Source organism: Nelumbo lutea, chromosome 1 (assembly GCF_056320005.1).
Source record: "Nelumbo lutea isolate HS-2025 chromosome 1, American lotus-T2T, whole genome shotgun sequence".
Taxonomy (NCBI): domain Eukaryota; kingdom Viridiplantae; phylum Streptophyta; class Magnoliopsida; order Proteales; family Nelumbonaceae; genus Nelumbo; species Nelumbo lutea.
The window spans coordinates 97,867,530-97,889,920 of NC_142684.1; the positions used below are offsets into that span (position 1 = coordinate 97,867,530).

The 22,391-nt window shown below is 37.9% G+C and overlaps 1 protein-coding gene across 14 annotated transcripts in view; it reads right to left on the bottom strand.

Moving 5' to 3' along the window:
* Window positions 1-19,331, bottom strand: part of LOC148876326 (S-adenosylmethionine carrier 1, chloroplastic/mitochondrial-like) — a 56,285-nt gene extending 36,954 nt beyond the window's left edge. For 2 of the 14 annotated variants that reach the window (XM_088966597.1, XM_088966592.1), the window contains exons 1-4: window positions 19,144-19,325; window positions 18,779-18,842; window positions 15,428-15,552; window positions 6,373-6,459 (exon numbers count right to left, since the gene is read on the bottom strand). In XM_088966597.1, coding sequence (XP_088822723.1) covers window positions 6,373-6,459; window positions 15,428-15,518 — 178 coding nt within the window. In that variant the 5' untranslated portion in view covers window positions 15,519-15,552; window positions 18,779-18,842; window positions 19,144-19,325. Of the gene's footprint in view, window positions 1-6,372; window positions 6,460-15,427; window positions 15,553-17,141; window positions 17,202-18,496; window positions 18,575-18,778; window positions 18,843-19,143 lie in introns of those variants that run through there. The other 12 variants (XM_088966587.1, XM_088966586.1, XM_088966595.1 and 9 more) reach the window with 8 other exon arrangements.
* Window positions 19,332-22,391: the final 3,060 nt, after the last annotated feature.

Here is a 22,391-nt window from a genome sequence, read left to right on the forward strand (position 1 = left end):
CCACACCTATAGTTGGGTTCGGAGGGAGTGTTTGGGTCCCACCAGACTCCAGCTAGGAACAATTTATCAGAGGTTGATTCTACTTGTAAGTTTGACAAAGAGTTGGTTGAACATAGTACACCTCCACAGATTGGTAAAACACAGGGAATGGATTCTGCCCACACTCACAACATTGGAACTTCACTTTCTGACCTCCTCCTTTCAGCTCCCGTGGAACCAGGTATGCATGTCCATTCGGTTTTAGATACTAACTTGGGTTCTTTGCTTGAAACAGGTGCTCTGGATTCCCAACTAGAAAAAACAGCCAGTAGTGGAAGGGGTGAAAGTATGCAACTGGGAGAAGATGAGAGAGTTCTACACCTGAAAAGGAGAAAGGAAGAGGAGCTAGAAAGGATTTGGGACCAAATTTGTTTGTTGTTGGAGGAATATAAACAAAAAGAGGAATCTATGGATACAAATACAGAGAAATTGATTCCTTCTAGATTTGAGAAAGGGGGTGAGAAGGTAGCAGTAGGTGAAGAGCCCTTTAGGACAATGAAAGGAAAAAAAAAACAAAAAAATCAGAAGTGGAGTGATTAATTTCGGATATTGAGGGGGACAATGAATTTAGTGGGAGAGGGGAGAGAAGGAAGGGTTCCAAGTAGTGGGGGAGAGTGATTGAAGTGAGTCTTCTATATATGTTGCCAATGAAAATAGTTAGTTGGAATGTGAGGGGACTTGGAAGCGCTAGTAAAAGAAGGCTAATAAAGGACTTGTTGAGAAGAGAAAAGCCTGACATTGTAATGCTTTAAGAAACTAAGTTATCGGAGTTAGATAGAAGGTGGGCAAGAAGTGTTTGGAAGATTAGAAGAGTGAGATGGACTAATGCACCCTCTTGGGGTGCCTCGGGGGGGCTAGTCACTTTCCGGAAAGAGGACGTGGTGGAAGCTCTGGAGGAATTAATAGGCGATTTCTCAATTTCTCTGAAATTTAGGAACCTGGAGGATGGCTCTATGTGGGTACTAACAAATGTGTATGGGCCTAACAACTACAGAGAGATAAATGAGTTTTGGGAAGAGCTATATGCAATAAGAGGATTATGGGAGGGCCCTTGGTGTTTGGGTGGGGATTTTAATGTTATTAGATTTACAGAGGAATCAAATAACCCCTAATAGCCAATTACAACCAGTATGAAGAAGTTTAATGACCTAGTCAACCTTTGTGAGCGAAAGGAATTCCCATTACTTCAAGCCATCTTTACTTGGAGTAACTTCCAAGAAAACCCAACCTGCTCAAAGCTGGACTGTTTTCTTTTTAATGCAGCATGGGAAAATCTTCGGAGGGGTTTGGTGACAAAAGCCTTACCTAGAGTCACTTCTGTCAGTGCCCTATTATGTTAGGACAGGAACGATTAGGTGGTGGGCCTAGGCCTTTTAGATTTGAGAGCATGTGGTTGACACACCCAAATTTTGTAAAGAAGGTTGGGGAATGGTGGAGTGAGGAATTGAGGGGTGTAAAATGGAAAGGAGAGTGGCTCCACAAAAAAACTGAAAATGTTGAAGGCCAAAATAAAAGAGTGGAACAAAGATCAATTTAGGAGAACAAAGGAGCACATATCCAATTTACTTTCAAGTATTGAGACTTTGGATGAGAAGGAAGCCCAAAGAATAATGAATGAACAGGAGAGAGAGTTAAGATGGAAACTAAAAAAAGAATTGGAAGAAGTGCTCTATAGAGAGGAAATCTCATGGAGGCAAAAGTCAAGGCATAGATGGATCAAGGAAGGTGATGGGAATACCAAATATTTTCATGCTTTGTCCAATGGGAGAATAAGAAAAAATTATGTGACCAAATTAGAAATTGATGAAGAAATCTTCTCCTCTCAAGAAGAGATAGGAAGGATTTTTGTGGATCACTTCAAATCAAGGATGAGAGGACCTCTAAACATTAGAGAGAAGCTGGAAGGATTAGAGTGGCCAAGGCTAGATGAGAGCATTTCAAGTTGGCTGGAAAGGAACTTTGAAGAAGAAGAAATCAAACAAGAAGTGTTCTCTATGGATAGATCAAAGGCACCAGGCCTAGATGGTTTCACCATGGCTTTTTACCAAGATTGTTGGAGAATAATTACGGAGGATATGGTTGAGGTTTTAAAGGAGTTTGAAGAGAGACATGTGATTAGCCTTGGAATAAATGCCACTTTTTTAGCCCTCGTTTCAAAAAAGACTGATGCTAAACACCCAAAAGACTATAGGCCCATTAGTTTGGTGACGAGCATCTATAAAATCTTGGCAAAGGTGTTATCCTTAAGGATCAAAGTGGTTTTACCATCTATCATTAGTCAAGCTCAAGGAACCTTCATACAAGGTAGGCAAATAACCGATCAAATCCTAAATAGCAAATGATTGTGTAGAGGATATGAGGAAATTGGGGGGTTCAGGCTTTGCTTGCAAGTTGGACCTTGAGAAGGAATATGATATGGTGGGTTGGAGTTTCCTCTAGGAGATACTTAGGACTTGTGGGTTTGGGGAGAGATGGTGTTTATGAATGATTGATTGCCTCACTTCGGTTCATTACCCTGTGCTAGTGAATGGAGTGGTAAAGGACTTCTTTCCAGCCTGCAAAGGGTTGATACAGAGTGATCCTCTTTCTCCTTTTCTTTTTACTTTGGTGGCAGATGTGTTGAGTAGATTAACATCAAAAGCAGATAGGGAGGGGGTAATAGGTGGTTGGAAGATCGGAAGGAATAATGTCTCTGTAACTCATCTCCAGTTTGCAGATGATATTATTAATTTTTGTAAGGGAAGCGAGCCAAGAAGAGTGCGAAATCTTAAGGATCTAATTTTATACTTTGAGAGAGTTTCCAATCTAAAGATCAACTTTGAAAAAAGTTGTGTAGTAGGGGTCAATCTGGATGACAATGAAGTTGAGTCTATTGCTAACTATTTGGATTGCTCTATTTCCTCTTGGCCCTTGACTTATTTGGGTTTACCTTTGGGTGGGAATCCTAGGGAAAGCAGATTTTGATACCCAGTGGTTGAGAAATTTGAAAGAAAGTTGACAACTTAGAAAAAGAATTATATCACAATGAGAGGAAGGGTAACTTTGATTAAGGCTGCACTTGCCAATTTACCAATCTATTATCTCTCTGTGTTTAGGATCCCCCGTAGGGAGGCTAGGAAATTAGAAAAAATGATGAGAGATTTTCTTTGGGAACCAGGGGAGGAGAAAAATGATCACTTAGTTAATTGGGAGACAGTTTGTCGAAGTAAAGAGGTTGGGGGTCTGGGATTAGGGAATTTGGTCTTAAAAAATGAAGCTTTATTGGGAAAGTGACTATGGAGATGGTCTCTGGAAAGAGAAAGTTTGTGGCACAGGGTTATGCTTAGTATTCATGGTTGTTCTGTCTCTAGTTGGGATGCTGGGGTATCTCATCGGGCTACCCAAACAACACCATGGAAGGCAATACATGGCGTCCTCCCCAAGTTCCTTCAATTTGTAAGGTATGATACTTATTCTGGAAATTTGGTTCTTTTTTGGAAAGACACTTGGGTGGGAAATTTACCTCAAAAAGACCTATTTCCTTCTTTGTATGTCATTTTCCCATATAAAAAGGAGGTTATCTCTGTCCTTCTTCCCCCTCCAATTTTACCTTTATCCTTGAACTGGGACTTTGGTTTTCATAGAGGCTTAAGGGAGGAGAAGCTTGCTTGTGTTACTCAACTTCTATCCATTCTAGAGAGTGTTTGTTTGAACCCCTCCTCTCCTGATAAAAGGGTGTGGACTCCTATCCCAAAAGGTTCTTTCACTTGTGCATCATTCTTCAAATCCCTTTGTTTGAGCACCTCTTTTGAGCCTTTCCCAGTGAAAGAAGTTTGGACAAAGCCTGTGCCACCCAAAATTGTTGTTTTTTGCTGGGAAGTGTACCTTGGTAAGATCAACACTTTGGAGAACTTATAAAAGAAAAAGCCTTTTATTTGTTTGTCCCAGACTGGTGTGTACTGTGCAATTCTCATAGTGAGGACTGTTACCACTTACTGGTTTCTTGTTCCTTTGTTGCAACTCTTTGGGAATGGATGTTTGTTTTGTTTGGATGTAGATGGAATCACCCAACAGAAGTAAAATCATTATTCACACCAACTACCTTTGTTTGCCTAACAAAAAGATGAAGAAGTATGTGGAGATGTTTCAGAGCAGCCACCTTATGAACAATCTGGGAAGAAAGAAACGCTAGAATTTTCCAAGATAAAGAGAGGTCCTTTACAGAAGTGAAGGAATGTATCTTAACTAGGACTATCCATTGGCTGAAATCCTTGGCTTCTTTCAGCTCTTTTTCATTTGATGACATCTGGAGAAATTGGGCCACAATTGCACACACTTCGGTTAGGAAAACCAGAGCCACTATAATTTGGGTAACTCCCCCAAAAGGTTTTTTTAAACTGAATTTTGACGGAAGCATCCAAGGTAACCCAGGATCGTCTGGCATTGGAGGAGTATTGAGGAATGAAAATGGCAACATCATATCCTTATTCTCAGGCCCGATAGGGATAGGGGACTCTACAAGAGCTGAGATATTGGCTGCAGTACAGGGAATTCAGATTGCTAATCAACTAGGAGTGGAGAACCTATTGATTGAAGGGGATTCTAAGGTGATTGTGGGCTGGCCGTCAAATCCAGATTCGGTTGTTTGGAGTTATAGGGATCTCATCAAAAAAGTTAAATGTTTAACAAGGCACATAACATGTAGATATCAGTGGGTGGATAGGGAAGCAAATGTTTTCGCTGATCGTCTTGCTAAACAGGGGGCTACTGGGGACCATTTATTCTGGGCAGCATTGTAATTTCTTCTGATCTTTTGTAACGGTTAGGGGAGGCTGCATCTCATGCCTCTCCAAGGGATTCTTGTAAAATCTTATTCCTATTGTTTAATGAAATCATTTTCAATTATCAAAAAAAAAAGAGCTATAGATTCTCTAATGAAATGTGGCATTTTCCAAGGACCACCGTATCCACTGCATTTTTCATCCATCCAATAATTTGGAAGTTTTCTTCATGTTCCAATCTTTGAAAATCCAATTAATAGATAAGCATTGAAATCTGCAATGATGCTAAAATCTCAGCTCTGATCACTGTTTCAAAACTAACCAAGGCTGAAAAAGATGTAAAGAGTATCTCCATATGCAAAAATGTAAATAATGCCCTTCTGCTCTCCAATCAACCAGAGAGGGCCCACTAGGATGTCTTGACCAATCCAGGAGAGCCTAGTAGTCTTTAATTAGGTTTAATTGGGTTAAGATAAAGTACCTATTTTGTAAGTTACAGTTAGTTTACAAAATCTTGTAACGACAAATTTTTTTTGTTATTTTCAGCATTTCAATATTGGGTCCTTAAGGTTTAAAGCTGTTTTAATTATCCAATATGAATTTTACACATTCTCTTTAAGTTCTAGTGGGTTTTACAGGGATTTATAAACAGTGTTGATGATAATGTGAATAATGTTTTCTGAATAGAATTTTGTATCTTCTTGGACAGAAATTTTTCCCTTCTCTTGTGAGGCTCGTCCAACTCAACAGGTCATTTTTCTATTTCTTTTTCCTTTTTCCATTTTCATCATTCTAATTAGTTTTGTTTCTCTTTCTTTCTTACTGCTAGATCAATTGGTGCTGTTACTACTTGATTCAAGGATTTTTGTGTGACTTTGTATGCATTAAAAATTTAAAATGTACCCACCCCATTCCCCAGCCCACATAACCACTTTAAATTTTGACAACTGTCTTCTTGGTAAAAGGCCAGTAGAAAGTCAGAACAGAGAGAAGAGAGAAAAGACTTGGAATCAAAAACATTGGCTGGCGGCACCAGCTTCTATATTTATATTAGGGCAACCGAAAAAAAAAAAAATTTAAAAAGGAAAAATTACATATGTGCCCCTGCAGCACTAAACTGCAGATTTTTAACAGTTTTAACAACCATTCCTCTTCTACCATCTGTCAGTGCAATAGTGTCTAGGTATTACAACCACATTACATTTTTCAATAGAAGAAAATTTCAAGTAGGCTCCTCATATCATATATGCTACCAGGACAAAAATGGTTGATATTATAAGGCAATCAGATTCTAAATTCAAGCTTTTTGTCTTTTGTCTCCTGCTGTGCTTTTTTGCTTGCAAACGGGGTTTGGGCAGACTGTAATTTCTTGTATCATGTAAATCCCAAAAAGGAAACTCATCCAAAAAGTTACACAAATTCAATACAATTAATCATTTCCTATAAAAATGGTATATCATGAATGCTACCAGAACATGATCATTTCTGTAGCTAACCAAAATAAGTTGAATTGACAATATCCGCTATTATGCAACAAAAGCACAACCATAATGGATTTTGTTATCTGGTCCACCTGCCTGCAGACGAGTTTTTATGGTATCAATTGGGTATAAAGCTGTTTCAACCACAACTCCAGCAGTACCTCCTGCTATAACTCCCTCTGCAAAATCCAGTGCAACATAATTACAAATATGGAAGCATGGACAGTAATCATTATAGTAGAAGTTCAAGACTGCTATCAGCCTTGAACCCTAATAGATTTCAGGTTCGAAAATAGAAGGAAAATGTAGGGAAGACAAGAGAAAGAGAAGAGAAAACTGTAGAACACAAAAGCTTGAAAGGAGGGACAGAATCTGAATGTTCTGCCGCTGCCACTTCTATTTAGTATTTATAGGTTATGCTCATTACATGGAAAGGACAGATCTACCCTTAGTATTTACATAACAAAAGAAAAAAATAAAACTGAAATAAATAACAACTGAAATAACCAACTGACCACCAACTAACACTAGGATGATTAGAACACATTCTACCCTACGAACACAGTGGGACCATAGCTGTGGGGCCCACATCAGTGTTCTCTATACTCCCCCTCAAGTTGGGAATAAATGTTTATCATTCCCAACTTGGATAGATCCACCTCTAGCTTCTTCCTTGGTACAGCTTTGATGAGAATATCTGCTAGCTGCATGTTGGATGTGATGTACAGGAGACACACTTCTTGTGATGAGACCCTCTCTGGTACAAAATGTCGATCAACTTCAATATGTTTAGTTCTGTCATGCTGCACCGGATTGTATGCTATATTAAAAGCTGCTTGATTATCACAATACAGCATCAGGGGCTTCTCATACTCAATACCCAACTCCTCAAGTAGTGATCTCAGCCATAGAATTTCAGCCACTCCGTTAGTCATTGACCTGTATTCAGCTTCAATACTAGATCAGGAGACAACACTTTGTTTTTTACTCCTCCAACAGACAAGGTTACCTCCCATAAGGGCACAATATCCAAAGGTAGACCTTCTGTCATCAACACTCCCAGCCCAATCGGCATCCATATAGACCTCCACTTTCATGTGGTCATTGTTCTTAAACAGTACACCTCTACCCGGGCATCTTTTCAAGTATGCTAATATTCTTTCTGCTGCAAGAAGGTGCGTGGTTCTAGGAGAATGCATGTACTGGCTGACAACACTAACTGCATAACTGATATCTGGCCAAATGAGGCAGAGATATAAGAGCTTTCCCACTAATCGCTGGAACATAACTTTGTCTTCAAGAGGCTCCCCACTCTCTGCACTAATCCTGTGGTTCTGTTCAATGGGTGTATCCGCAAGCTTGACACCTAACTTTCCAGTTTCCGCCAACAGATCTAGAATATATTTCCTCTGAGAGACAAGCATCCCCTGTTTAGATCTACCAACCTCAATACCCAAAAAATACTGTAGTGCACCAAGATCTTTCACTTCAAACTCTTGATGAAGGAATTGTTTGAGGGACTCAATCTCATGGCTATCATTTCCTGTCACCACAATATCATCAACATATACTGCAAGTAGTGATAGAGAGGACTCCACCCTCTTGATGAACAGTGTATGATCTGACTGGGCCTATACATAACCGAACTTCCCAAGGGCTAGTCTGAATCTATCGAACCAAGCTCTAGGTGACTGCTTCAAACCATACAATGCCTTATTGAGCCGACAGACCTTCTTACATGTCTCTGTATCATAGAATCCAGGAAGCAACCGCATGTAAACCTCTTCCTGCAGGTCTCCATTCAGAAAAGCATTTTTTAACATCCATTTGGTACAAAGGCTAAGTGTGGCTTGCTACAAGAGATAATAGAACTCGAACGGTGGTCATCTTGGCTACCGGGGCAAAGGTCTCCAAGTAATCTATACCATAAGTCTGGGTGAACCATTTTGCAACTAGCCGAGCTTTGTACCTCTCAATGGAGCCATCCACATTGTGCTTCACAGTAAATACCCATCTGCATCCAACTGGTTTCTTTCCTTTGGGCAAATCAACTAGCTCCCAGGTATTATTTTTCAACAGGGCATCCATTTCAACTTGCATTGCACCTTTCCACTCCGGGACTGATAGGGCTTCTTGCACTGTTCTTGGAATAGGGGCATTGGCAACAGAAGTAAGATAGGACCTATAGGAGGGAAATAGGCGATCATAGGATAAAAACTGGGAAATGCAGTGGGTTGTAGATGTGGTGCAATGTCGTTTCCCTTTACGGACGACAATGGGAAGGTCAAGGTCGTCTGCAGAAGGTGAAGTGGCAACAGTAGAAGGAGTCTCTGTGGGCCCTAGGACTGTAATACCTGGACTTGGAGCCGCAAAAGAGGTTGGAGCTAGCCTAGACTGCTGATGACCGGGATCAACTTGCCTGCATCGCCTGTGATAGACTCTCAACTCCTTATCCCTCTGACCACCCTCACTATTGCAGCCCTCATCACCCAATGTAATAGGTAAGGGGACAGCCCCAAACGTATTAACCCTACCCTCACTGTACTCCCCCTAAAGAAAAAGACCCAAATCCCCACTCTCACTACTCTCCCCCTGAGGAGAAACCCGAGAATAATAGGGTGTCTCCTCAAAGAAAGTGACATCCATGGAGACAAACTTCTTCCCTGAGACACGATCATAGTAGCAATAACCCTTTTGAGTTTGTGCATAACCAAGAAAGATGCATTTGGAGGCCGTTGGTTCGAACTTGGAGTGATGGGGTCTAAGAAGCTGAACAAAACAGGTACAACCAAATGTTTTAAGGGGAACAGTAAACAACTCCTCATTTGGGTATAGAAGGGAAAAAGGAGATTTCATATCAAGAACCCGAGAAGGAACCCTATTAATAAGATATACCGCTGTGAGGATAGCATCACCCCAGAAGCGAATAGGGACATTGGAGGTAAACATAATACTTCTATCCACCTCCAAGATGTGCCTATTCTTCCTTTCTGCAACCCCATTCTGCTGAGGTGTATGAGGGCAAGTGCTCCGGTGGATAACCCCATGATTAAGAAGGTAAGATGCCAATGGCTTAGCAAAGTATTCATTTGCATTATCAGATCTAAGAACTTTGATCTTGGCATCAAATTGGGCTAGGATCATTTGGTGGAAGTTTTGGGTCAGGGCGGGAACCTCATCTTGTGAACGCATAAGATAAACCCAAGAAAACCGAGTATGGTCATCAACAAATAACAAAAAATATTTGTACCCACCCATAGAAGGGATGTGATATGGCTCCCAAACATCAGTATGCACAATATCAAAAGAACTATTACTCATTTTTATTACTCAATGAATAAAATTTTCTACAATGCTTAGCAAACTCACAACTTTCACATTTCAACTAGGACAACTCAACAGACTCAAACAAAGTAGGAAACAGACTATTTAAGGACCGGAAAGACAAATGACCCAATCGGTTATGCCAAAGCATAACCAGACTCACAATCTGATAAACAAGTGACTTCTTATCCACTGACTCTTCCCGACGAGAACTCTCCCCGAGCAGATAGATCCCATTCATCTCACGGCCAGTCTCAAACACCTTCTTCTTCTCCAAGTCCGGAAAAACACATCGGTCATGGAAGAAAGCTACTGAGCAATTCATATGTTTGGTAATACTACTGACTAAAAGAATGTTAGTATCAAGCTTAGGAACATGCAAGACAAAGGACAAGGAGATAGTATCCGATAGTTTGATGTCACCCTTGCCAGAAATGGGGACAAGAGAACCATCAGCAATATATACTTTACCCCTACCAGAAGACAAATGATAAGTGGTAAACAATGAAGGCAAGCTAGTCATATGGTCGGATGCACCTGAATCTATTACCCAACAGAGTGCAGTAGTACCTGGAGCTGAGACATGGTAGGCTAAGGCTCGAGTACCTAAATATGCGAAAGCAGATGTGGCAGGGGCTGATGGTGACTGCGGTGGCATGGTAGCTGAGTTCCCAACTTCCTTTTCCAACTGTATTAAAGCAGCCTAAACTGCAGCTAAGGTCTCTAAAGGTGTGCCTCTTGTGCCAGACGAGGATGCTGAATCAGTGTTCACGGCCACATGAGCATTACCCTTCTTGCTTCTCAACTTTGTCAAGACCAAATGAGGATGCAGTTTCCAACATGTTTCTTTTGTGTGTTTGGGTTTCTTACAATGCTCACATACCACATCTCTTTTATCTTCCTTCTTCCTGTCCCTTTATGAATCACCTCCTGATTTGGGTTTAACAGCTACAAGGGCTGGTGTAAGAAGCTGAAGTTGCATCATGACTTTCCTCTTGGTCTCTTCACTATGCACTAAGGAGTATGCCTAGGAGAGAGACACACCATCTCTGGTCAATATCTGTTGCCGCACAATATCATACTCTGCATTCAGACCTGCTAGAAACTCAAACACCCTGTTTGTCTCGACTTGCTTTCTATGGGTCTGTGCATCTTTGGAACTCTCCCACTCAAGTCTCTAAGTGATCAATCTCATGCCACAGGGACTTCAAGGTAGAGAAGTAGACCGAAACCGGTTTCTCTCCTTGTTTAAGAGTGTTCACTTCACATTTCAATTCATAAGCTCTGGCAACATTAAGGGGTTGGGAATAAATTTCTTTCATAACATCCCATATCTCCTAGGCTATCTTTGCCCACAGGTAATTTCGGTTGATATAAGGCTGCACAGAATTACACAGCCATGTCATAACCAGGTAGTTTTCTTGGACCCACTTGGTATACATGGGGTCTCCCTTGGAAGGTTCTTTCACATCTCCCAAGAGATACCCTAATTTACCCCTTCCCCCAATAGCCATCATGGCTGATTGGGCCCATTTCAAATAGTTTGATCCATCAAATCTTACGGTTGTAATCTGAAAACATGTCTCAGAAACACTACCAGAACTGTTGTTCCCAAAACTGCCTTCTGCCTGATTTTTAAACTCCATTTCGTTCAAGAACCAGTAGTCTCAAAAATTAGGGTTACTACAGTCGAAGAATAGCACTTGGACTATCAATCACAATCAAAAATCAGTATAGAACTAATCTGTATTCACGGTATATGTGCATGAAACCAGTATAAGTCTGATCTGAAACCAATTAGCAAACACAACGGCAACAGTCTGTACAGTTTTCACCCCTTAAAAGATCTGATATGCTGAACCAGAATGATCTGATACGAAGAGAATGTTGTTCGCTGCCTTCCAAGGTTACCCGAACCCTAGCCTTCTCTGATTCTTCCTGATCACCAACACTTTGCAATCGTGGCAAGTCTTCAACAGCTGCTAAACCCTCTGGCGATCTCCAAGAATCAGTCAACGAACTATACTTTCTCAGCTTCCAGCCTAGATGGTTCTCATGTGGTCGGTTGGACTAGACTCACATGAGAAACCCTAACCATGCTCTGATACCAAGTAGAAGTTCAAGACTGCTATCAGTCTTGAACCCTAATAGATTTCAAGTTCGAAAATAGAAGGAAAATGTAGAGAAGAGAAGAGAAAGAGAAGAGAGAACTGTAGAACACAAAGGGTTGAAAGGAGGGACAGAATCTGAATGTTTTGTCGCCGCCACTTCTATTTAGTATTTATAGGTTATGCTCATTACATGGAAAGGACAGATCTGCCCTTAGTATTTACATAACAAATAGAACAAAATAAAACTGAAATAAATAACAACTGAAATAACCAACTGACCACCAGCTAACCCTAGGATGACTAGAACACATTCTACCCTACGAACACAGTGGGACCATAGCTATGGAACCCACATCAGTGTTCTCTACAATTATCTTCCTTATTTCTTAGTAATAGTAACAAAACAAGCTTCTAGCATAAAGAAGTGTTTAATGAACTCAAGTTCGATAACAAAACTTTAAACCACATCAAACCAACTGGACTGAAACTATACCTCTGGAAAAATCTATATAAATATATTAAGTTGAAATGTGTACGTAAGACTGAGGATGAGGGAAATGGAATCTAGCAGTATTTTTTGCCTTTTTTCTTAGAAATTACACGAATGCCACTCTCTACCAACTCTCTCTCTCTTTTTCTTTTTTTCTTTCAAATTACAAGAATGCCACTCTCTCCTACCAACTCCTCTCTCTCTCTCTCTCTCTCTCTCTCTCTCTCTCTCTCTCTCTCTCTCTCTCTCTCTCTCTCTCTCTCAAATTACAAGAATGACACACTCTCTCTCCAACTGAGGGAGACCTCAACATGGCATCTCGGCTGCTAGAGGACCTGCAATCAAAGGTAGTTGAGTTCGAGCCAAGCCAAGCTTGAACTTCTGAGCTCAATCTCAAGTCTCTAATTCAAATCGAGCTCAAGCTAGACGACATCTCGACCATTGAGGGAGACCTCGGTCACTGAGGGAGATCTCGGCTCAACACCTCGACAACTGAGGGAGACCTCAACTCGGCATCTCGTTAACTAAGGGAGACCTTAGGTCGACAGCTCCCCTGCTAGGGAAACCTCAGCACAACACTTCAGCAGCTGAGGGAGACCTCGGCTGCTTGAGAGACCTAGAATCAAAGGTAGTTGAGCTCGAACTTCCGAGCTCAAGCTCGAGCTCAAGTCTCTAATTCGAATCGAGCGAGCCCCTGCAACACAGGGGCCCCTCCATTAGTACTCCATATTTTAGTCAAAATCAAGAAGATCAGCTTCATGGACAAGTACAACCAAAACATACACCCTCACCTACTTCACAATAAAAACATCATTGTTGATAGTAGTTTATGCTTCAATTTTCTCAATTTGATACATTTTCCTTGATAAAATAAGTAGATGGATGCATTGCCAATATGTACACCTATGCAGAGCAGAACTGTTTGATCCCGACCACAGTATATTTCTGCATGTGGTTCCCTTGGACCTAACTTACAAGTACAAAAAGAATATGGTCTTGCAATGGGCATTGAAATCCATTTGTAGGGGCTACCTAAATATGCATTATTTAAACCACTATCATGGAGAAGTTCAATTGAGTGTTATCAAGTGAGAAGAAAAAAACATTTAGAAAAAGCACTTTCAGCATTCTAGATTTTCTCTGAAGTGCTTTACCTATTACACAATAGTTCTCTACAGTTTTGTGCAACGGCACTTAATATATAACCTTACAATCATAGTTCACAGTTTTTTTTCTGAAATACAGTGAAATTTATCTCTGACAAGCATGAGAACACTGGGACCAACATTGAATAATGGCCTTTTATAGTGAAATTTTTCTATTTCTGCAAGGGGTGGAACAAAAACATCCTGGAATCAAAAAATTCCAAGTTCCCTCATACTTCAGAAAATTTTAATATATAAAAATCAATTTTTTATACGCAAATATTACAATTTTCATCAAAAATATCAGGGAAATTTCACTAGTTTTGCCAAAATAAATTGGAAACAATCCTAAAGCACAAAAAAAATTATCAAAATGATCAAACTACATCTTTTGCATAAAACTAAGAAAAAGGTAATTGGATTTGTTTAGCCTTAATTTATATTTGAATTTTCAGAGGTCATTGTTTAAGTAGATTAGGACTTATGGTAAATTGTAATTTCAAAATTCTTAGTTTTAATGTTATACATACATGCATACGTGCATACAATATATAAATAAATAAATATAAATATATAGAGAGAGAGAGTAATTCCATAAGTAATAGAATGTGGTTCTAGGTGGCTTTCCCTCCCTCCCTCTCTTGATACCTCCAAGAGATGTTCCATCTGTGTGGTCAGTGCTTCTGGATTCTATTCTTACCATTGATCATTTGAAGAATAAAGGCTATCTTCTGGCTGGCGATTGTGTTATTTTAGGAATCAGGATCAAGAACATAACCATATATTTATTCATTGTCAAGTGGCAACTTTAATTTGATCTTATTTCTTCAGCCTGTTCAATCATCTTGCGTTTACACCTTCTCGGCCTCATGAGATTTTTCTTTTTTTCTCTTCCTGGCCAAGGCCAAGGTTCAACAGTGGTAGCAAAAGCCATGATATGCTGAAGTTTTATACCATTTCCAAAGTTTTGAGGGTTACGACAGGAAAGAAATAGATGAATTTTTTGAAAGATGAAGGACAGAGGTGCATCAGTCGGACCAATGATTCTGGATTGGCTATCGCCTATCGGTGAAACCAGAATTTGAGGGTTTTGATCGATCTAATCAACCCTCTTAAGAAGTTATCTGACAAACATCCAAAGCATATATGATATCATCATTGTCATCATTTAAGCCTTACCCCAGCTACATGGGGTCAGCAACATGAATCCTGTTTTGCCATTTCGCTCATTAGTGTCAAATCCAGTGTTCAATTATGAGTGCTTAAATCATTTCTAATTATTTCAACCCATGCTCCTTTTGGTCTGCCCCTAGCCCTTCTAGCCACTTCAACTTGCAACTGATTGCTTCTTCATATGGGTGTTGTAGATGGTCTTCTATGCATGTGACCAAACCATCTTAGTCTACTTTCTCTCATTTTATCACCTATTGGAGTTACTCCTTGGTTCCTTGGAATGTGACTTCATTTCTGACTCTATCCTTTAGTTTTTCCACTCCTCCATCTCAGCAAGTCAGCATATGCATTTCTGTCACACTCCTTTTTACAACATGTTGTCTATAAGATGCCCAGCACTTTGCTCCATACAGAATTGAAAAAAGCCTCAGTGCCTTACAACTGTTTCATAGAATTTTCCTTTTAACCTAAGTGATATTTGCCTATTACGTTAGACTCCAGACGCATCCCTCCATTTGCCCATCCTGCTCTAATCCTGTGGGTGACATCCTCTTCAATCTCTCCCTTGTTATGAATTATTGAACTACCAGAAAAGGTCACATTGAGTTATCACATGGTCTCCAATCATAAATGTACACTGACTTTCACTCCTATTATTATTAATTTTGCATAACATATATTCTATTTTAGTCCTACTTATTTTAAAACCTTTTGCTTCCAATGTTTTTGTCCATAAACTTAATTGTACATTTAATCCTTTGTTACTTCATCAATTAAAATAATGCTATCAACAAACAACAAGCACCAAAGGATCTCTTCCTGAACATGTTTAGTTGTTTCATATATGATCAGTATTCCTACCAAAATCCAGTGTTCCAATTTCAGCAATATTCATAGAACATACCAAATAAAATACGTAAGAAATCAAATGGTTTTTCTTCACCCATGCTGACGGATGCAAAAAACTTCTGTGGCTCCAACTGAGAGTTACTCATTTTGTTCTTGAGTGCATCTGCAAAACCAAATGGCCTGCTCAAAAGAAGCACTAAAATGAATCCCATATTGCAAAAAACTATTTAGATGACACATAATGTCACAAGATTATTGGAACATTATAGAAGAAGAGATTTCTTAGGAATGACGCTAACTCGAGGGTGTTAGCATCTAGTACAATAAAGAAAGGCATGCAATGCAAATGAATAAAGAAAAAGAAACAAAATTTAAGTTTGATGAATAATTTCTTGTTGGCAAGTATGCTGATAATTTCTTTTTTTTTTTTCATTTACTGTAATCCTTTTATTGAGCACAATGGGAGTCATTACTAAGACATCTTTGCAGAAATTTGTTTCTGTTATCTCTAAGTTGGATTTTGTGATCACTCTGGAGAATGTTGCAGATTTACACGTGTAAATTTTGAATCAATTGGGAAAATCTTCAAATCCTTTCAAGACCTTTATCTAAAAACAAAAAAAATAAATAAATAAATGACTTAGAAAGTTCCCAAGTGTCTTAAATGCTTATGCAGTTTCTATAGTTCTTGAGTTCACTTGCTAGAACTACAAGATAAAAGGAAGCAACTAGAAACAACACAACTGCTCAGCAATGGCTCACTTTTTTGTGACCCAGAGGAAACAAGTTTCACTTTGGACGGCAGCTTTAAACAAGATTTTAACCAAAGACAATATGATTAGGAGTACTGAAGTGAAGGATGTAAGGTGTGTGAGGCGCTGCAGATATGAAGAAACAGCATATCATCTCTTGTTGCATTATGATTTTGTGCATTGGCCATGGACTAAATTTAAGATAGTGGATTTATAGTACATTAACCCAGTCAACCCAGCATAAACCCAAGTCTGACCGGACCAGTTCAAATCATTCATTCACTTAATTAAAGTTACTTGCATCAACTTAAAGGCTAGAACTTTCTGGAATAATATAATTAAGTAATAGAACATTCCAGAATAACAATTAAAGGGTAAAATGGGCAAAAGCAAAATAGAGAAAAGTTCCAAAATATGGAAGCCCAAAACATTATAAATAGGACCTCATACCCACATGGCGACCCATTAACAAGACACTCCTTAGGAATACATCCATTAAACCCATTATGGTGGAGACTGGAGAGGTCCAGATTCTCTCTTTCTTTTGATTTTTTTTATCCTCTTCACCTTGGTCTCTCTTTTTCAGACTCCCTGCAACCACTGTCGTTCCCTCTTGAACTTTTGGAGCCCCACCACCACCACCTTACCATATTCTGTTGGCTTACATTAAAATAATGGATTTATTCGGGGTTGAAATGTGTGGAGGGGATTCTTGGATATTTGAAGGAAAAGAGAGCCCGTAAAGGAGATCATCAAGACAATGATGGGCATGGTGTGTTCTAGGATGGCAAATCAGAAATTATTTAAAGGAAGAAATTGTAATACTTTTTTTATAGGGATAAACTTTGTGTATGCTAATATGGAAAGGTGTTGATGTAAAGTCATATAGCTGATTGTTTATCCTTTGTACAGAGCCTCATTGTACATGGGAATTTTGTTTCTTTTGATCATCATGAATGAATACTTTACCTTACAGTTCAAAAAAAATGAGGTGTTCCTCCATAAATAACTCTATACCTGTTTAACAAATCTTTAATTTTCTTCTCTGACCTTTATAGTCTTGTCTCTCTATCAGAACTACAAGGCAAACAGTTGCATGTTAGAATAACATATATGCATGTAATATGAGGCCATTGCAAGGTGCCAACCAGCTGGTTGGTTAGGTCTCCTGCTGGTTGTAGCGGAGACTTGGGATCAAATCCTGCCTGCACCTTGGTTGGGGGATGGGCTATCCCCCATTGTGTAGCCCTTCAAAAGATATCAAAAAAAAATGTAATATGAGGCCATTACTCAATGTTGATCCTGGCTATCTGGGGTCTTAGAAGGGGTGGATTAGATATGGACCTAACCTTCAGCATTTTCTTGCACGAATGAGACTCTCAAACTCAAGCCTACATTCTCATGTTTTTATCCCAAAATTTTATAACAATATCTTTAAGTTTTTTCGTCAATTTTAATAGTGTTCTCTCTTTATTAATAGAATAGGATACAGACTTGCCCTTTAGCATTTTTTGCACAAAGTGACTACTATGTACTATCGGACTCAAACCTGCATTTTCATGCTTGTCAGCCCAAGATTTTACCAGTTGGCCAAGCAATGGCCCTTTGTGCAATACATGGTAATTCAATTTAATTAAACTTATAGTTATCCCTGGCTTCATCTGGAAGTATCTGGACAAATTTTCATCTTTCCCTGTTTCAAAAGATATTTCTCTAATTGAATAATGGATGTTGGTCTAACATTTAAAGGAATTGCAGTACCCAATCCAGACCTTTAGGTGTTCTGCCTCCTCGATCGGAGGGTAGCTCAATGTAGGTTTCAATGGGAGTAACAACAGAGTCATTCTTACTAATAATATTAGAATTGGTGATTTAGATAGATCAATTGTTAATGGTGCAGAAAATATCAGAACTTCAGCACTTATAGTTCAGCTAAAGATTTTCAAAAATTGAAGATCCACTGTTGAAGGGGATTCTAGTAACATGGCAGCTTGAGCTTCTGCAAGAACACCTTATTCCCCCAAGGTCCTCGCTTAACCCATGAAAAGGCTGATGTGGTCTCCTAGAACGGATTACAGTTAGTCCTTGTTGTCCTGCAAAGTTCAGACCTCATTTTCTTCTTTTGTGGGTGTGGCACTGGGTTTGTCCCCATTTTGTATCATATACTCTTCTTCAGTTTCAACAAGAATATTTCTTGTTTTATAATCTTTTGTTAGCTTTCCTTCAATGCTTTTCATGTAAGAAGCCAAAAATGGAACTTATGCATATAGAAAATGGTGAAGAGAAAAAAGAGAAAGTGGTCACTTAAGAGAAAGACCATATTCACTCATTCTGGATTAAACTTACTACAGAAAATATTGTCATCAACTTACCTACCTAAGAGCCTTCAAACTCATTCAACTCAATGCAAAGAGCATATGATAAGAAACCTCAAAAGTCATTCAACGCGTCGCAACCAACGTAAACCAATGCATCAAAGTCTCCAATTACAAAAATAACAGTTTCCATGAAAAAAAAGAAACTGACCAACTTACCCTGTTCCTGCAGAACTCAAGTGTGTACACCAAACAACACCCCCACCCAAAAATAAATAAATAAATAACGCCTATAAATCTATATAATTGGTCGTCTCAAAAAGGAATTACGAGAGGAACCTGCAGGAGAGCTTTTGACATCCATGGTTAGTGATGGAGGACACATTAAAATCCGAGAAAAAACCTGAAATTGGTATTATTGAGAAAAAAAATCATAGTTCAACACCACTGAATTTGTCCGCATTAAAAATCGAACAGAGAAATGAGAAATGAGGAACAAAAAATCATTTCACATTATCAAAAAAATGGTATTCGTTAGAATGAAATGAGAAAATCATTTCCAATAACCAAAGCGTTCAGTCTAAATGTAGCACTTGTTGATTTGACTTCATCAAATCACGAAATGCCTCTTCATGTAATAGAGTAAGAAGCATATAAAAATAAGAAGAAAAGAGCACCGAGTTTAGGGGAGACAGAGGCTACACCTGTTGGGCAAGCTGTTAAATCTTGAGTACTCTCCGCACTGCGAAAGGAAGAGATGTGGAGTCAAGGAGATCCGTACCCGGAGTCGAAGACTGAAGAGTGAAAAGAGCTCTGGAATCTGGACTTCGGACCGGAAGTGTTATAATTTTGCAAAGGGGTAAAAAAGGGTAAATTTAATGGGTTCGACCATGGAAAAGATATGACATCCTAAAAACAAGACCAATAAACTGGAATTAGCCCTTGAACTTTAGAATTCCGAAAAAACAAAAAAAAAAAAAAAAGAATATTCTTATGTGATTGTTTGGGCAGTGTTTGAAATCAATGTAAAAACGTCATCACTGAATTAAAAAGCGATCGTTACTTTCTTTTGAAAATAATGATGGGTGGAAGAATGTAAAGTTAATATATTGATTAACTTTATATTTATTATCTATGTAAAATTTTAGAGTTAAAGAGGTTTTATATCGATACTTCATTTAAATCATGCAAACTGAACCGTATCATTTTACGTTGATAATAATTATACCCTCTTTCTAAACGCATACAAATATAAAATTTACAGCGGTTGATTTACATGGCAATCAAATGCAACCTTAAATTTTTCTAAATTTCTAATAAATTATTGTTTTTATAAAGATTTTCTAAAACAAGTGTTGGGGTTCATTTTAGCTTTTTCGTTATTTTTTATAGAAACCTTAGTGTGCTCCACAAGCCTTTTCGTTTTTTCTAAAACACTTAAACCTCCCTTCATACCTTCACCAATTCACCTAAATATTAAAATATTCCCTCACTTAGGCTTATCCTAGGAATGTTTGGAACCGTGACCATTTTTCAAAAAAAAAAAAAACAGTGCCACGTCGAATCCACATAGGCATTTCAATAAACGCTCATGTATCTCATTGTTTGGTTCAACTGATTATTAAAAAATCAGGCATGCCTCGAAAATCGGGACTTATGTGTATCCTATGTGATGCATCGGTGGTGTATCCTATGTGGTGACTCGTTTCCCCCAACGGCTGACTGATGTGTATCCTATTGGTGCTTACCTATCAGCACATACATGAAAAACATTGATGAAAATCACATTACCAAACAGCATAGTGTTGCTCATTGCCTACATGGCAAAAGCGTTTTTTTATAAAAAACGGGTCTTAGAAGCATGAACAATTTTTCTTGAAAATCAATCCCAAAAAGCGCCTACACTTCCAAACACCATGTTAGATGACATCAATGATCAGCATACACAAACCACTCATATCATATGCTAACTTTTTCTTTTTGGTATTCCCCCAAATCAGTTAATATAACAACGAGCCACCCCTCGGTTGGTTAATTACTCATATGTTAACTCTCCCTATGTACTTGTTAGCACATCACATCATGTGCAATTTAGGTTTTTTGAAAAATCCAATTTTGCCCTTTAATGCATATTTGCTTAGTCAATTGTGTCACACATGGCCAAATTAAATGTCAAATGTGCCCTCAGTTGGTTACTCATTTATGGTTTTGCAAACATTTTTTAAAATATATACAAACAAATTAAATGTCAAGTGCACCCTTATGTAGTTATGTTTCTTATTTAAAATTATTTTTAATTAATTTGCATGCAAGAAAATAGGTGGATTGGTGGTTAGATGCAATTCCATCAGCGGTCAAGTTTTCATTAAGGTTGAAGATGATGGGTTTTTTCTTTAAATTAATTACAAATTAGTTTAATTCCAAACTTAACCTGGGTAAATTAGTTATTTTCCTTGTTCCTTTAGGCTACATTTGGTTTGAAGGAAAATGTAGGGAAAGGTAAGGAAACCTATATAAGATTTATAAAGGTTTTCCTACCTTTTCCTTCCTTTCCCTACTTTTTCCTTCAAACCAAATATAGCCTTAGAGATAATGGTTTAGAAATCTAAGAAAGGAGGTCTAAGTCCAATTTGAAAAGTTGTGGGATGTTTTAGTATTTAAGTGAAATATCAAGGCAGGTTTAAGTATTTTTACCCTTTTTCCTTTCCATTTATTAGTGGTTTAATTGATGTTAATTACATTTTTACATTGGGTAAACTACAAAGACTCCCTTTAGTTTTATTTGTGATGAAGACCTCGTGGGCTTTTATGTTACGACAAAGACCCCTCTTACCGTTAGTCAATTTATAAAAAACAATAAATAACCAAAATGCCCTCGCTAAAAACAATAAATTACCAAAATGACAAAAAAAAAGAGGAAAACCATTCACCCTTTTGTCTATTCCTCGCCCATTTCTGGTTTAAAACCCTAACCTACACAAGCATACTGTCAAATAACCATTTGACAAGAACCCTACATTGGTCTTCGTCGGAAATTGATACCGCTATCTCACTGGTGAAGAGTTGTCTAGTACACAATCGTAAAATATAGAAAAATCTTAGATGATACCAAAAAAATCATTTGTATCTTTTACGTCATTGTCAAAGAAGAATGTAATTTTAAAGAACATATCTATACTATTTTAAAAAACACGAACAACCTTAAAAATAATTATGGAATTTTCTTAGGACAATATTTACCCCTCCATCTTTAAATTTATTGATAAAAAATGATGGCAGATAGGGTAATTTGTAATTTATATTAAATGAGTAAAAAAAAAGGTAATTTTAAGATATTTAATGTATTCAATCCCCTCTCATTAAATCCAGCATTTAAGGTATTAACTTCCACTCACCTTCATTTAATCATATATTTAAGGCATTTTTGTTTCTTCTCATCATTAAATTCTATTAATTAAATTAATACCTAATAAACTAATAATTGCAATAACATAAAACCTTATACTTTTAAAATCTACCTCAAAAAAATAGTGCTTTTGTCTAAGTGGTGGTAAGAAATTAAACCACTTTGGGTCAAATGGGCCAATCCATGTTGTCAAAATTAAATGATAAAATTCAATAATAGATAAAATGCAAAAAAAAAATTGAACTTAAAAAATGGAAACATTTTTAACATCATATACTCAACATATGAAACAATAATAAGTATGATAAATAATAAATGTTTTTATTATTGATGTAAATGGAATGTAAAATTTAAAACCAATTAGAAATAAAATTATTTTCATATTCTCCCTCATTAAATCTCATATCTAAGGTATATTCTCTCATTAAATCCTATATTTAAGATATTTTTTTATCATTAAATTAAACTAATTAAATCTACAATATTGATTTTAATAGTATACAAATAAATATTTTGAAAAATAATCTGAAAACAAAACCATTTTCT